General features: G+C 34.9%; 1 protein-coding gene across 1 annotated transcript in view; it reads right to left on the bottom strand.

Moving 5' to 3' along the window:
• Positions 1–18335, bottom strand: part of LOC129225774 (T-box transcription factor TBX20-like) — a 148062-nt gene that overhangs the window by 4643 nt on the left and 125084 nt on the right. Inside the window, exon 4 of the mRNA XM_054860281.1 lies at positions 9593–9760. Within this exon, the coding sequence (XP_054716256.1) occupies positions 9593–9760 (168 nt within the window). The remainder of the gene's footprint in view (positions 1–9592; positions 9761–18335) is intronic.

Genomic DNA, 18335 nt, shown 5'->3' with positions numbered 1-18335 from the left:
TGTCTCAAATACACTAATTTTTTGGATTTAAAACATTTATTTTTTCTCCTTATTTTGGTTCAGAAGTAAAAAAAGCATCAGAATTTTCAATCAAAAATTCTCACGTCAAAATATCTATTTTTTTTTAAAAATCGAAGCAAGTTTTTTTCGTTGGAATCTCTACTTTTTGATGGTATAAAAAACAATATACAATACTATGGAAACTTTTCGCAAAAAATGAAGAAAATAAAAAAAACTCGAATTTGAAAAAAAAAATCATCACTATGTAACATTTTAAGCTACTTATTAAATTAACAGCAAACACAATAATTAACAGCAAACACAATTGGAAAACTGATTATTTTTCATAATATTCAAGGTTACACAGTTCGAAATTGCGGAAATTACTCATTTATCCCATCCTACAGTGTAGCTTGCAATTCGTAACTCCAAAAACTATAGGGGGCACTACAGTCACCGTCTAATGGTGGATGAGAAGGGTATAAAACAAATGCATGCTGTAGCTTGATTTTTAATTATTTTAATATATTTTTATTTTCAGTTTGTGTCAATGTAACATGGAAAATTTCATTTTTCGACTAATTAAAGTGTACATTTTAATAAGGAGCTTAAAATTTTTACATAGTTATGACTTTTTTTTTTTCAAATTCGAGTTTTTTGATTTTCTTCATTTTTTGCGAAAAATTTCTATAGTATAGTATATTGTTTTTTATACCATCAAAAAGTAAAGATTCCAACGAAAAAAACTTGCTCCGATTTTTTAAAAAAATCAGATATTTTGACGTGAGATTTTTTGATTGAAAATTCTGATGATTTTTTACTACTGAATCAAAATAAGGAGAAAAAATAAATATTTTAAATCCAAAAAATTACAGTGTATTTGGGACATAATAAGGTAACTTTTCATTAAATATAGTGAAAAAAAAATTTTTTTTGTGGGAGATAAAAATAAAAAACCAAAAAGTCGGTTTTTTGAATTTTTCGCATATATTTTAAGGTTATGGAAAAAAAGTGCAAATGCAAAAGTTGTAGATCTTTTTATTACTAACAACTTTGCAGTTTAGTTTTTTTCAATAGGACTCTTAGTTTTTCCGGAAATCGTGATAAACCGTTTTTCCCCCCTTAAACCCCCCTACACCCCCCTTCCCGAACTCAGCTCGCCCGTAATTTATTTTTCCTATTAATGTTATTAGATTTTCTTACCTTTCTAACTGGTTTTATCCTGTTCTAAATTTTTTCGACTTTTTACCATTTTCAAAGCTATTGGCACTGGTCTATGTCACGGCCCGACTAACTAAAAGAGAGGCCCAAAGCCCACAATAATTCGGAGGCCCCCTGATGACTATGGCAAAATGCAGTGGTTGATCTACTGGTTCAAAGGCCCATCGGAGTACACTTTGGAGACCCCATTGTCTATCAGAGAACTAAGTTAATTATTATTTATCATGTAGCATGTGCCTTTTTGAATCCCCTTTGGTGCCCTTTTGATCGCGGGGGCCCTTAGTTATTGCGACATGAAAAATCTGCTGCTGGCTGAATTTATTAAAAATCCCTTTGATGAAGTTTTTTTTTTCAGTTAATAACTCATTATTTTGCAAAAAGTTACATGTATTGTTACCATTTCGTTAAATGCTATGCATAATTCTTTTTTAAAAAATCGGAACCCTTAGGATGATTGGGCTCTAGGCCCAGGCCGAACTGGCCTGAAGGGCAATCAGGCCTTGTCAACAGGGACAGCCATCTGAGCCAAATCAGTACCGGGTGCACATTTATGAGTGTTATTATTTTTTTGCAACAGAGTATAGATAAACGGAGATGCAAATAGACATCCGAAACCTTGTTTATCTCCAAGACAATGTTCCTCACCGTGAAAAGCAGGAAAACATATTTCAAACAGAATCCTCAATTATTTTCGCTTCACATTAACTCCAGGAATAGAAAAGGTCTCTTGTAACAATTTGCATTGATAAAGAATATTTTTGCCCCGCTCCTAAAATAGGTAAATCTGAGTAAAAATGCATAACTAATTATCTTCGAAGACGTCCAACAGCAATAATCAATTGCACTGCATCTTGTAGGCAAAGTCATCACAGGACATTTCGGGTTCTTTATAACCTTGTTTCTTTGCCTTTGATTTGTTCGAGTTTCTTATCTCTAAGACGCATGGAATAAATTTCGCGCACGGGATGTTATGGGGATGTGAACCTGAGCGGGAAAGTGTAACTCACTTGTTTAAACTCTTCTGAAAACAATTTCAGTTCTATTTATAGAAATACTTAGGAATATTAGGTAGGACATTTTCATCCGGAGTTTAAAATAAGCAGACGACTTCGCTTTGGAAAGTTCGGGTGGACGGAATGTTGTAGTTTTGTTTCTTCATGCGTATTAGGTGTGTATTTTACATATTGGATCTGATTTGTTCGGTAGACTTTGTCGTCTTTGGATTGCGCAGGGTGAGGAGGGCTATTTTGTTATTTTCGCTGGTGATCTAAGATGTTCCTGATCCATGTTGAAAAAGTCTCTAGGATAGCATGTCTATATTATGTCTGCATTATATTAGGGTAAAAGCACGGAATATGGGTACCTTTTGTTTTCGTGTCCTACAGCTGATAGATTAAGAAAAAAATAATGAAATTAAGCGGAAAAAAATCAGGATTGTGATATTAGGATCATATTACAACAAACATTTTAGCTATGAATTTTAATTTTGAAAAAAAAAAAAAAATCTGGAAAAGCTTTGTCAAAAACGGTATTATCGGGAATTACAAAAATAATATTAGAAAACAAGTGTTTTCATTTTATACATTATCTATATGCATTCCCCCCCCCAAAAAAAATCTTCATTTTCAATTATTAGGCAAACTCGGAAAAGAGGGCGAAAAGTAGTACTATTATAGAAATTTTAGATTTTTTTTTTTTTTTTGTTGTCCAAAAAAAAAAAAAAAAAATCTCAAATCAAATTTGATAAACTTAAAAACATTATCAACAATTCCATATTTAATGGAAAGGAGAAAGATCAGTCCTCACATTCGGAGCACTAATAAGTCGTTATTTTTTGTTTTTGGTCACATTTTTGGTTTTCATCGTTCGTGCACGTATGTGCAGATACGTAGCACAGAATAATACCTTCCAGATCGATCCTTCGGTGTGGTAATAAGAACCCCGTAGTCCTAATAATGCCAATCATGGGGGACCTTATTGGGCTACAGTCTACTTTTCTAGTGTTATTAAACCACAGGGAAAAAATGACGGTATGCTGCGAAATTTTTCTTTTTGAATTCATCAACTACATAAACCAGCTTTTCTAGAACAATTAACAACTTTTTTTGTACTAGTAAACTACAGTGAACCATGAAAAAACAAAATTTACTGTAAAATAAGATTAGAAAAGTTTGACAAGACTCTTTTGTAATAACTGTTGCTGCACTTTTACTGTTGATAACAAAGTATTTGCTGATAACTCTTTATCATCAGTTAGGCTTTCTGATGACGATAAAATCACAATCTAGCGATTTTTGTCATTCTGTATAGAAAAACAGGGGTTGACCTTATTGGTCAACATGGTCTTTTTCGGCAAATCCACCTTATATGAGCTGTTACGCGAGGGATAAAATGGCGACTTTTTCGTGGAATGACCCTTTATAGATTGGTGATGCGGTCATAAATTAGGTAGGAACTTCAAGAACTCAAACAAACTGAATCCAATTGCACAAACGTTCAAAAAGTTTTTTAATTAATTTTTTAAGTACAGTATAATTAATTTCTATAAGCAATCACTGACCCACGGTCAAATACCAGAGATTTCATAGCTAGTTTTTTTTTTTTTTTTTAATGTTTCACATGAAAACCATGTTTCAAATTTTCCTCCCATGTCCCGCTATTCTTCCCATTCTGAACTTTTCAAGCGTGGGAAATCTGTCATTCCCATGTCAACTGTTTGCCAGAAAGGATTAAACTTCTCGTCTACAAGGAATTCTGACAGTTACTGTGCCACGCAGCTTAGTCCAAAGCTTTCCCGAAATGCAAACATTATAATTTCAGATCTGAAAGAGTTGTAAATAAAACGACAGTTTTCTGTCAGGGAACATCGATAAAGTCAAACTTCATAATCGCTATACCACCACTGAACGACCTTTGAGCAGTGGCAGAGGACTTGTTGACAAGCTTCTCAGACAATAATCAGCCTGCGTCTGGTGCCTGTGGCTGTCAGAAGCACTGATTAGTAGCAGCGATCGAGGCCCCTGTTGACACTGTGTCATTTCGCCGATGAGAGGGCCCTGATATGGCAAGATGACAAGAGTGTCAACAAGTTTTGCTCACTATTTCCCAAAGTATTTCAGTTATTCGCACGACCGAGCAATGCAATCTGCAGCCAACAAAAGGTACATTATCACCTAGTATATTTCAAATATGATCGTTTTAAAGACGATGATAATGATTCCTATTTTGCGATGCTCGGGAACACCTCAAAATTTTTATCGATGAAATTACAGTAGAAATATCTTCATTTATTCAAAAAAAGACAATTCTACTTTCTACTCCAATATAGGCTTTTTCGCTATTTTTACTCAGATTTGGTCTTAAAAACCACCATTGCTTTTCAAAACAATGGGAAGAGGATATACATTAGTATAATCCCCCCACTATCTCCCACAACAGCCAGGTTTTTTTTAAAAAATAAGTACATATTTAATCTACTATTTAAATGTGTGACAACGCCTGATGACTTCAGTCAATTTAAATTCAATTAAAAATATTTTGATCGTACTGAAAATGTATGCAAACTACAATGTGCACTTCCACAATGTAGCATAGATTTTTCATGCGTTACATCATGATCATCATCTTCAAAATTGGCACAACAGTCCTTGTGGGCTATGGTCTTCCTCAGAAGCCTCTTGCCAGAAATTAACCTCCAGTTCTGGCCTGTCATTTCGATTTTTTCTAGGGGGTATATACTCAATGTAAATTATACGAACCAAATAGCGAAAGCTACGCAGACTTACATGTAAATGCATTAATTTCTTGAAGCCAGGGGGAATTGATCCCTTTGTTTCTCCACTAAGTGACAGGCAGGAATAAGATTTTTATTTTTAAATTGCAAAATCCTCATTCAGGCAGTTCCTTCATCTTTTCTAAGGTCTTCCTGTGATGCACTACAAACAGAAGTTGCATTAACCAGACCTTCAGGGCTGTTCTCTCTATTTATTCTCAGGAGGTGGCTTATACCCACTACACTGTACTTAGTTTTTAAAGTCTTGATAATCTTCTCGTCTGTATGAATCTCATAGATATCGGAGTTACACCGTTTCGGCCATATATTATTTTCCAAAATGACCCAAAAATATGGTTCTTTGGATTTCTTGTGATACACTTAGCGGTAACGCTTTCATCAAGTAGTGTAACTACTGTCTGACCATCGATTACATAGAAAGGCTAATATCCGGTTTATAGGCGGAAATGGACGTATCTATTAGTTTATAGGGGGGTTAATTGGTTTGTTTTAGATGTGCACTTTTGCATCTCTATTATTTAGCCTTAGTTTTGTAAAAGTGAAAATGTCCTCACAGCAACATTTTTTAAATCTATAGTATATTCGATCTATATTCTCACGGCAAAAGTTAATTGATTTATTTATTCACAACAAATTTTTGTGCTTACCATTTTGCTTTTACGTTCCTGAACGAAATGAAAATATTTTATTTTCTTTTGTTGTTTCCACATGGTAACTACTTTTCTTTCCCCTTATTTTATTTCTGAAAATGCAATAAATGAATAAGACACTAGTGACATTATAAAACGCTTGTATCAATATCCCATCGCTATTTTCCCATCTTCCCTGGTAGATTCATTCAGATGGAATCGTCTTTACTTGGCAAATTGCCAGATTACATACAATCCGTGGTCAAACAGTAGCTTTCTCACTTTCACATGGAGATGTTTGGCGCATAGCTATGCCGTTGACGTGCGCCTCGGAATCCGATTTTGGATAGATCAAGTAGAGAAAAAGTTATTTAATGATTTACGTGGTTTTCAGCATTTTTTTTTATCTAACAGACACATAAATAATTGTTCTGTTGTCTTTCAATGTATTGAAATGTAATTGATAGCGAAACTTAATTCTGCTAGCTTTTAAGTTCTATAAAAAAAAATTCCCCAAGAATTAGTCCAAGTTAGAAACTGATGTGCATTGTTATAAGTTATGCTATATAGATGGATTGATAAGTATAGAGGTTTTGCTGAACACGATGAGGGAACAATTATATTTTCCAAAGAGTTTTTTTTTAAAATTAATGTTTGTATAGATAGAGGTGAATCCACCTGTGGATAAATGTAGACTGATGAACGTAGAGGATTAGATAGATATGATAAATATGTCTGAAATTAGTAGATAGAAATAGAGTGATAAATATAGAAAGCTTAGATAATATAGATATAGGTGCAAAGTTAGGTATACATAGTAATTATAGAGATAGAAAGAGATATACAGGGACGGATGATAGTTCAAAAATAGAGATTTTGCTTGAAATAGTTTTTATAACGACGCTAAATTCATTTTAACAACTACCATTCTGAATAGTGTAAGCTCTTGGCGTAAACAGGAGAATAAATTAATAATACAAATTGCAAAAAAAAAAAAAAAAAAATCTAATATGTATGTGTACATGCTTTAAAAGTCAGAAACATGTCAAATATGAGCATTATCTAAGTTTCCTCAATGGGTGTCATTGTCACTTACAAGTTTTCGAGAAAGTGCACTGGTGTCGCCTGCGTCTATGTTGAGAAGCCAATCTCTGTATCACTTACAATTCGAAAATCGGGCTGATGCAAAATGCTAGCAGTGCTTCATTAACAGTATTTAGGTAATCTGCCAATTTATTTGAGCTAACACATTCATCCGGCCTTCAAAGTCTTTCCCAGCCAGCATAATTTTCACTTCCAGCCTCACCGTTGACAGTCGGCAAGACGGATGGCAACAATAACGAAGTTAGTCAGCCGTTTAGTACGCCTTATCAGTTAAGAGGGATTGTTTGTTTGTTTCTTCCGACCAGGCCTTCCGTGACGGCTAAATTAGAACTCAAGTCCACACTCGCCGTAGACGTTCGATGAGTTTCGTGAAACAAAAGCTTCGGATAAGAATACCACGTTGGGAGGAACTGGTTGAACGAGCGCTGGAGCAGGACGTTCATTTCTGGAGACAGTGATGAGTAGATACTATCTCGCGGAAGGCTTCTTCTTCTTTGTGGTTGTTTCACTCAAGATGGAATCGATGTAATCGACTAAGCAAATGAATATCTAATTTCTGGGGTGAATGCCAGGTTGCTAGGAGATAATGGGTGTCAGGTTCTTTGAGAAAAATCCATGAAGAAATAGGCCACAACCGGAATCAGACAAAAATTTATTGTAAAACCTTAGCAGGCAATATTTTTTTAAAAAGCGTAATTGATAAAAGACACATTACTTCTCAGAGTTCATCTTCTTTACAGGAACATTCTGAAACATTATTTTCCTTCAGAACATCTGTTTTATTGCGCTAAAATTTATTGCAAAACGTTCGTTGAGTAGATACTATCTCGCGGAAGGCTTCTTCTTCTTTTTGGTTGTTTCACTCAATGTGGAATCGATGTAATCGACTAAGCAAATGAATATCTAATTTCTGGGGTGAATGCCAGGTTGCTAGGAGATAATGAGTGTCAGGTTCTTTGAGAAAAATCCATGAAGAAATAGGCCACAACCGGAATCAGACAAAAATTTATTGTAAAACCTTAGCAGGCAATATTTTTTTAAAAAGCGTAATTGATAAAAGACACATTACTTCTCAGAGTTCATCTTCTTTACAGGAACATTCTGAAACATTATTTTCCTTCAGAACATCTGTTTTATTGCGCTAAAATTTATTGCAAAACGTTCGTTGAGTAGATACTATCTCGCGGAAGGCTTCTTCTTCTTTTTGGTTGTTTCACTCAATGTGGAATCGATGTAATCGACTAAGCAAATGAATATCTAATTTCTGGGGTGAATGCCAGGTTGCTAGGAGATAATGAGTGTCAGGTTCTTTGAGAAAAATCCATGAAGAAATAGGCCACAACCGGAATCAGACAAAAATTTATTGTAAAACCTTAGCAGGCAATATTTTTTTAAAAAGCGTAATTGATAAAAGACACATTACTTCTCAGAGTTCATCTTCTTTACAGGAACATTCTGAAACATTATTTTCCTTCAGAACATCTGTTTTATTGCGCTAAAATTTATTGCAAAACGTTCGTTGAGTAGATACTATCTCGCGGAAGGCTTCTTCTTCTTTTTGGTTGTTTCACTCAATGTGGAATCAATGTAATCGACTAAGCAAATGAATATCTAATTTCTGAGGTGAATGCCAGGATGCTAGGAGATAATTAGTGTCAGGCAGGTTCTGAAAAATCCATGAAGAAAAAGGCCACAATCGGAATCTGATAAAAAGTTATTGTAAAATCTTAGTTGCCAAGGTTATTTTTAAAAGCGTAATTGATAAAAGACACATTATTATTTCTCAGAGTTCATCTTCTTTACAGGAATATTCTGAAGCATTATTTTTCGTCCGAATATCAGTTTTTTACGCTAAAATTTATTTTCTGACGTTCATTTCTAGAAGTGATGAGTAGATACAATCTGAGGGAAGGTTTCTTCTTCTTTGTGATTGTTTCACTCAAGATGGAATCAATGTAATCGACTAAGCAAATGAATATCTGATTTATGGGGTGAATGCCAGGATGCTACTAGGTAATGAGTGCCAGGTTCTTTGAGAAAAATCCATGAAGAAATAGGCCACAACCGAAATTTGGAAAGAATTTATTGTAAAATCTTAGTGGCAAGAAATTGTTTTAGGCGTAATTGATGAAAGATATAATATTTCTCAGCGTTCATCTCCTTTGCAGGAAATTTCTGCAACATTATTCTTCGTTCGAAAATCTGTTTTATTTAGTTATAATTTATTTCAATTCAGAGTGCAGCACATTTCTTCCTTGAGCAATACGTTCATTTCTAGAGGCAGTGATGAGCATTTGAAGTATTCGGAAGTTTTCTCCTTTGTGGTTGTCCCAATCAAGATGGAATTGATGTAAACGACAAAGCAAATGAATACCTCTACTTTCTGGGCTGAATAACAGGATGCTAGGAGAAAATGTGTCAGTTTCTTTTTGAGCGGAAATCTATGGTAAAATCAGTCGGGAGAGTTCGATGGAAGTTTGTTGTGAATGCTTGAGCCCGAGAAGATGTTCAGGAGCCTCTCGTAAAGAATAAGTAATTTTTCAGAATTCATTACCTTTAGAGAAAGGCGGACAATTTAGGGTACAATTCGGTTTGACTGATTGTTGACTTCGGTTTGATTCCGAATCGATACAAAAATAAATTGGTTTCGATCAAAAGATCTAGAGATGATATTTTGGACATCAGCCAAAATTTCAAGTGTTTTATCACATAGCGATCGGAACGCAGGGAAACAACAAAATAGATGAACAAATCACTTTCGCATTTATAATATTAATAGGGATTCATGATATTATTTTAAAAACTGATCCTTTTTACTAAGTTTTTTTTATAGTATTGTACTTACTAATTGGTTTTGATATGCGGTGACGGCAGTGAATACAGTTTCTGGGAAAACGTAGGTCCGGTACTGTTCGGATTCGATATTCGTGATGGATGGAGTTCCTTGACAGCTGGGCTTCAATTTCACTAAATGTATTCGGGGCTGGTACTTGTGCATCGAATTCAGAACAATCTGAAAGAATAAAGATACTAAAGTAAATTTAACGGAGGTACCTGCTGATATCATTTGTAGGAGTTTTTAGAATAAATTAAAGAATAAAGTAAAATAAATAAATAAATGAAAACAATACGATTTTGATCTATTGATGACAGATCAATAGGCCAAACCATAGGAACAGGGGGGAGGGGGTAAGGCGTTCTCGGGTGAGCAGAATTCTCTATTTTAAGCCAAATTGCCAACTTTTGTACAGTAGAATATAAAAAATCCGAACGTCAAAAATCCGAACGCACTCCCATGAAGTTCTTTCATTAAAAAATGTAATTACATCTTGTAGTGTTATGCACTGTATTGTAATGTACATACATATTGAACAACCATTTTATTTGATAAAATGGCATACTATTCTCCTAAACGGCATTTTTAGTTTCTAGAATCCGAACAATTTGAAAATCCAAACTACCTATTGTCCCAAATAGTTCAATTTTTAGACATTCAACTGTATGTTATTATACAGGATGATTACGATTAAAGTACTTTCAAAATGCTTTTAAACATGAACCAATAATCGAAATGACTTAAAATTTTTTAAATAAATATTGTACTTGATGAAGGGGCAAGAAAACAAATGCCCTTCTTTAGATGCTGTTGTGGCAACACCTTATACTTTTAAGGAACCTTTCCCTTCGATTTTGTTAAATCATTTTCATCAGATCCTAGCAGACATCGGATCGCAGCCTTTTTTCATACCCTTCATTGACCGGAAGCTGCTAGTCCATAGTTGCCATTCTTGTAAAAGAGCTTTACAAGTGAATACTTACTAAAAAGATTCATAAACTTAGGAACTTTTTTTTTCTTCTTCCATACCATTTCTTCTTTTTTTTTTTTTTTCAAGTGCATTCAGTTTCGATTTGAAATCATTTTGACCTGTGTCTTTTTTTTTTCTTCAGTTTTTTAAAAGTGGAACTGTTATCATACTTACCCTATATGTGTGCATAAGGACTATTATGACCCACTAGGAGTAAATCCTAACTGCGCTGGTGAGCCGCACTAATGTAATAAAACCTATCCCTTGTACAGTAAACACTCCTTCATCCGGACCCTATTAAACCAGACTTCGCTTAATCCGGACAGTCATATAGAAGAATGTACAAAGTACATACTTACTGTATTCATAAAAGGTGAGTTAGTGCAATATTCTTTTGTACGTCGTATTTTGAATTTTTGTAATGTATTTTTTAAATTTTCTCTGATACAGTTTTATATCTCTCATGAAAATCGCACGTAAAGGTATGACGGGTGAAAATTGCTTCTACATTTTAACGAAGCAATTACCTGTTTGATGAAATTTTGATAGCTGAAATTTTAACCCTAACTCCAGTGGATGAACCCTAAACTCCAGTAGATAGCGTTCATTGTTGACCGCTTTTTCGTTTCTTCATTCTCCTAAAATGAGTCTTACCAGTAAGACAGTTAAGGTGCCGGATCCAGTTCAGCCTTGTCAAAATAAAACATTTCCCTGCATGTCAAACATTACTAAACAGTATTATCAAATTATCATGCCGTGGCGCGAGTTTCATTGTTGATGACCGACGTCAGGAGCGTTGCTCGAGCAGTGAATTCGCTATTATATATATATGAGAATTCTCTGGAATTACAATTTCATTTTTACTGTGTACAGTAGTGTGTTTATGTACCTTGTCTCAATTTATAGATTATTTTGTTGCATCCGTACTTTCAATAATTAGGACGACCTAATTTCCCTATTAATGGATTAATGAGGTTCTACCGTATAAGAAAGTCTAAACGCAGATTTAAATGCGAAGTGTTGATCACAGAATTGAATCACTGACCTTCTGATAATAGCTTAATATACGTTCTCACGATTACGCGATTACGGCAGTTTAAGTTCTCCTGCGCCTTAATTTATGTTGTATTTTCACACCTTTTTGTCTCTATTGTAAAAGAATCATCATTTAATAAAGCAGAGATGCAAAAAACGCCATAAAGAAAACAGCGGCAGAGAACAAAAGTGACCGTGGATGATTAGTCATACATATATTTGCAAAAAGCTGAAATTTATGAAGCGGCATGGATATAGACAAGGATGAGAACACGAAATAAAAATGTTCATTAAAGACCTTGAAAACCCCGGGCTATTTAAGTTCACGGTTTTCCTGAAAACCCCTAAGGTGGACGCCGTTGAAAAAAAAAGGGCTTTAAAATTTATCTCCTTCTGAAAAGCCTAAGTATCCTGTTGTAGTCACGTCATGGCCTGAGGGGTCACGTCCTATATAGGTGACTACGCTAATCGTAAATTGCGTAACAACGGAACAAAAGAAATGAGACTTTCTTTTTATTCCTGTTGAGAGTTTCTGATATGGAGACAGTTCGAATTTATAATGCCCGTCTCCAGATGTTTTTCCCACAGGTGGCGACTGCCGCGGCTGTTGAAGTATTTTTTTTTCCTTTATCCGCTAAGATATGAAATGAATTTATGGTCAACAGAAGCAGTTCGCGAATTAGCAGTTTTTTGAAATTGGTTACGGGCTGACTTCCGCGATTTGTGAAACTGTACAATGAAGTTCTCAGTATGAAGGGAGTTGTTTTATTACTGCATCTGCTCATTAGAGGATAATTATTCATTATCCCTTGAGCTCAACTGTTATGGCAATATATTTCGTGCAAAACAATCATTTTCAAGGAAAAAGAAGAGTAATATGAGGCCATGAGAAGCAAAGGGATGTAAGTGGACTTTTTGAAGTTTCGAGTAAAACGCGTTTAAAGTTCAGATTATAGGTCGGCTTTCATTGATTTGTTTTTCGAAATCATGCAGTATAACAGCGTCTACCGGGGTTATAATTATAATCTCTTGCTCCAAAACAGAGCAAAGGTTCTCCTACCATTTGTGCTGATTATCTCCAAATTTTTAATTTTGGCATTTACATCTCTTTGCTTTTCACTGCCTCGTGTGATCCGCGCCTACTGCAATGCATGACATTTCTGAATGGCAGTATTCCAAGTCTTGTAAGATTGGTCTTCTACTCTACAATTTGGCAGATTCTTGAGAAAGTCTGTAAAATTTTTAAAGAAAAAAAAAACTTGAATTTCCACGAACGAATCGTTGCACCGTATTTTCCGAGATATAATACAGTATGTACTTGTAGTTTTTAAGTTCGGTACCTTGTTTTTAAGTACCTCTCGGAGCCGATTTACATTTTACGATAAATCTACTGTCGGATTATTCCGCAGACTATTTTGGATTTTTAATCTGCTTCGCAGGCAGCTGGAGACAATTTTACTGCTGGCTGACGAGAGTGGTTATTGTTAAAGTACCTGTTTGGACCTATGTAGATATTGTTCTTATGGAAGTATGTCATTGAAACTTGGTGTAATGGGGTTCTTTCTTTCAGTCAAAAGCAGTACTTTTTGTCACTGAAATCGATAGAATAAGCAAAAAAAAAAAAAAAAAAAACATGGATCCAGAAAATACTTTTATTTTCCCAACAGTTATTTTTTAATTATTTTTTTTTTAAATGTCCGATTTTTCAAACAAGGCGTGGTCTTGATTACGTCACAAATGATGCACTTTGCCGCGTCTTTCTACCGCGATTCCACGTTATGATAATCAAGAAGCGAATTAAAATTGCGCTCTACGCTTGCTATCAACCATATCGTTGCCAATACGCGTTGGTAAAGATGCGAATTAAATATTTGGCTCTGTGAATGGCAACACAAAATGGCATTTCATCGTTTGTGATGTCATCGAGCAGAAGCATTAACATTGAAAGCGCCCCTATTTAAGTAATTTTTTAAAAATACTAAACTTAAATAAATTATTAAAAAAATGGTCAGATCCTATGTTTTTAAGCATGCTCTTTCAGGAAAAAATACTTTTAAAATTTTGGAAACGACCCCATTGTTATATGGACTGAGGAAGAAAGGAAGACGCTGTATGAAAATATCGTCTGGTGAGGGCTTCTTGCCTTCTTTATCAATTGCAATGCTCACCGTCAAGTTGATGCAACTGATAGAGAAACCTTCCGAGCTAGTGTTGACCATCCCATCAATTTTTCTGAGGGTATACTCCGAGTAATCCATTACGCACAATATGTGTGCGATCATATACATAATACCTGTATGTCATAATATAAAATTTTTTGAAGTTTGAGGGTGTACGCCATATGTCTCTGAGGGCTTCTTGCCTTCTTTATCAATTGCAATGCTCATCGTCAAGTTGATGCAACTGATAGAGAAACCTTCCGGGCTAGTGTTGACCATGCGAATCCCATCTATTTTCCTGAGGGTATACTCCGAGTAATCCATTACACACAATATGTGTGCGATCATATACATAATACCCGTTTGTCATAATATGAAATTTTTTGAAGCTTGAGGGTATACGTCATACGTCTAAGAAATGTTTGAGAGTATATGGCGTTATGGGAACAATCCTGGCTAAAACATGTTTTGAACATGCGATTAACGCAAATGGAAATCACATTGACACATTCTGCGATAAAATCAAGGTTTTCCTTTCTAGTTAAACTGTGCTTTTGCTCATGAAGATAAATTTGCCTGTTTCTGTTCCTATGAAGTGATGAAAAGTATTATTGCACTAACAAAAATTATATTGGACAAATTGTACGGTTATAATAAGTTTTGGTTCGGTTTATTCTGAAATTCTCGTACCATTCCCCCCCCCCCCTCCATTCTTATCTAAGTGGTGCTTAACATAGTGTGAAATGCTAAAAAGTAACAAAGCACATAGGGATGTGTTCATTAATACACAATTCTAGCAAAAGCTAATCACAAGAATCTGGAGCATTGATTACATTCAAGCTGGTGATAGTAGAATTCATCTTTTTCTCATCGCTGTCAAGAAACTCATCCACCATAACTTCCTGTGCAAACAAACAAACATAAGTACAAGAAGAAGAACAGAAGACTTCAGAAACAGTGCTGGACTTGGGGATTACATAAAACAAGCGACTCGGTTGACGTCTGCAATTTGGCAAAGAAGAGTTTCTTACGTTTCTTGTTTTCCTCCAGGGTCATCTCGCGTGTCTGATTTAGATCCAGCTGTCATCATCCACGATAACATAGTTTGACGTCTAGCACTTAGTTTTCGCGGTTGTTTCCCAAAGTGAGGACATTTGGCATGTATGATTGGACGGTTGGCGAGGTTTGTTTTGTTACGTCCCAGGGTTGAGTTGCCTCTTGTTTGCTGCTATCTTAATAGTGGGTTTCTTTTATTCTTTTTTTATTCCTCTGCCTTTGTTTGGATCGTGGAAATGACTCCAGGATTGTCCAGCTTATCTCTCCGAGTGTTTACAGAAAGTTATTCAGGAAGCTCTGGAGTTCTTATTAAGGGTAATAATGATAAAAGGTAAGGGATTAGAGGGCAGGCTGAAATTTTGATTAATATCTTCTTCATTAGATAAATAATTTGGATGTGGGAAGTGTAGGGTTTCTGCAGGTCACCTTTGAAATTTTATTGTGCTTTTCAGAACTATATCTTTACAACTAGATAAAGAATCCCTTTTCAAGTGGTAATAGTTAGAATTATTATTATCCTGCGGATATTAACTTTATGAAAATAGGAAGGAATAGTTCAAATTGTATGCCGAAAGAATCGATATAGTTTGAAATGTTACTATAAAACTTTCTATGAAGAATAAGAATAACAAAGTAACAAATGATCAAACAACAAATTATGAAATGATGAACAACAATTTAACAAATGGTCAAACAACAAGCTAAGAAATGAAGAACAATAAATAAACACGTATTTCTGCTTTAGCCCTGGCTAATGGGCGGTAATTTACTGAATATACCTTGCCTCGCGTTCAATCTTCGAGTTGAACCGAACCATTGCTTCGGTCACTCGTCTGGTCTGCTAATTCTATATTAGCTACCAGTTTGTTTCGCACTCTTGGCTTCCTTAAGAGGTTTTCCATCTCCGGCTCAGTCACTTTCCTATGCCGGGCTGATGAGTGCTAATAAGCACGAAACTGCAGTCCTCGGCTGGAAATGACTGAGCTGGCGGTGTATTTCACGTATTTCTGCTTTAGCCCTGGCTAATGGGCGGTAATTTACTGAAAATAAACACATGGTCAGACAAAAAATTTATCACAACAACAGATTATGGAAGAAATAATCTGCAAATGTACTAAATGTTTAATTTAAACCGCAAATAATTTAAAAAATAGGAAAAGGGAACAGAAACAAAATTAACAGCTATTTTGTTTTCAGTAATTTTATATTTCAAGCTTGATAAGTGTAAATTCCATTACATGAGTAGCTTCGAAAAAAAATCGGGCCCGAAACCTTGGCGGACCCTAGGTCAGTGCCCAGTTGGCTCATGCGTTAATCAAGACCTGCTTCGCTGTTCGTTAGTAATTTAACTTACAGACGTAATTTATCAAAGCAGTCTTGGTGTTGGTACGAATGCCAATCCAGAAGGTATGCCAATTTAACTACCTGTTATTAGATAACTCAAAACTATTTGCAAAAAAAAGAATAATTAGAAAAACTGTTTTCAGTAATTTTATATTTCAAGCCTGATAAGTGCAAGTTCTATTACATGAGTAGCTTCGAAAAGAAATCGGGCCTTAAACCTTGGCGGCCCCTAGGACAGCGCCTAGTTAGCTCATGCGTTAATCAGGACCTGTTTCGCTGTTTGTTAGTCTTTTAACTTACAGACGTAATTTATCAAAGCAGTCTTGGTGTTGGTACGAATACCAATCCAGAACGTATGTCAATTTAACTACCTGTTATTAGATAACGCAAAATGCAAAAAATAAGAATAATTATAAAAACATAAATGTTTCAGAAATAAGTTTTTAAACTCCGAATTTTTGTAACTTGCAACCCAAAACAAGTGAGTGATGGTAAAGCAATATCAAAAACTAAATTCATGCCAAGTATACTTAATACAAGTTGTCATTGAAATCCGCTTGCTTTAAACTTAAATCTTTGAATATTTTGACCTGAAGGCTTGAAATTTCAAGAGAAAGTGATCGGAAAAAATAGATTAAGAAACTAAATCTTCAATAAAACTGAACAAAAACATGCAATTGCTCACAATATCTAAAATAAATGCGGGAAACTGAATTAGATTGCATCATACAAAATTCCCAAATAGCTGTAACAACATTCATAATGAAATAGTTGTAATTTACCTTGATGACTATGAGTTCAGCGACTGATGTCACATGCAATATAGCCAGTGAACTAATGCAGATTAATATGCCATGCGTAATCTTTATAATCATTGTTTCTGCAAGCGTTTCGAAATAAGGAATTAATTAGAAATATCTAATTATTTTACTTGGGCATATTATTTCATTACGTTTTCATAAAATGTACAAGCATTTAAATAACTGTATCATTGATAATATGATCTTGCAATATATATATGTAATCCTTTGCAATAAAATTTGCATCCGGCTATAATAGGAAAGACATACCACAAACGTATTTCTCCGGGGATATATTTTTGAACTCAAAGACGTTTTAGGATCAAGAGTTCAAACCACTTCCGCAAGTCCTTCCAAAATAGAGAAGTCTGGATCTGTTTCAATTAATTTATTCTTATTATGAGTAAAAAGAGATACATTAGAACCAATTAACTCATGCGAGTTACATTTTGGAAATATCGTTTAGCAACCATTAGTTTTTATTCTGCTAATATTAAACATCACTCTGATATTTCGTCAGAGAAGTAACAAGAGGGAGCAGCTCTGGTAGGCAAAAAAAAAAAAAAAAAAAAAAAAAAAAAAACCTGATGGCCAGGTTGCTTTTATGCACAATGGATTGCGTACAAGTCAGCAACCTAGAAAAATTTAACGTGCGCTAATTGCTCGGCAGGATTTACCAATTCTTCACAGGACTCAAATCTCCAATGAATCTATTTATGTTAATCGCCCATTTATGGAATTGTTCACAGTTCGATGGAGGAATATAATTATGATTAGATCACCGATGTTTCTTAGAATCCGGAACGAATCGAAAGAAATGGTTTGGGAGCGGAATAAATTTTTACAATGGCTTTCCAGTATGCCACGAATGCAGTGAGGTTTTCATTTAATTATATTGAAAGCTGGGAGTTATTTATTTTTTTTATGGCGCTTGTCTTTGTAACCGCATTTGCGAGAAGCTAGAAGGTACTAATGGCAAGAATAACAAAAAGCAAAGCATTACAAAGTGGCAATAGAAAATAAAAACAGGAAGCCATAATCTAAAAGCTTCTGTCACGCAGACACGATGTATTGATGTTGTCACGTGACCAATCAAAATTTTCTTTGAGCTAAATGATGTCCTTATTGGTCAATAACTTATCGTTTTCGTGGCCAATTACATTTCTGTGTTCTAGATTATATGTTAGGTTGGCAATACTCGAAAAGTTTGCTTGGCGAATGAAATGCGTGTTTGGCGAAGTAGGAAAGATAATTGATCTTCGAAATGATATTATAAGAGATTTTAAGTTACTAATATCTCTTTTGCTTGATGAAGATTGCGTACTGCTTTTGTTATTGAAATGAGGAGCGTTTGAATCTGCTTTATGACCCTACATCACGCATAGGGG

The sequence above is a fragment of the Uloborus diversus genome, chromosome 7 (genome assembly GCF_026930045.1).
Source record: "Uloborus diversus isolate 005 chromosome 7, Udiv.v.3.1, whole genome shotgun sequence".
Classification (NCBI taxonomy): domain Eukaryota; kingdom Metazoa; phylum Arthropoda; class Arachnida; order Araneae; family Uloboridae; genus Uloborus; species Uloborus diversus.
This window is presented reverse-complemented; position numbering and strand designations above follow the sequence as displayed.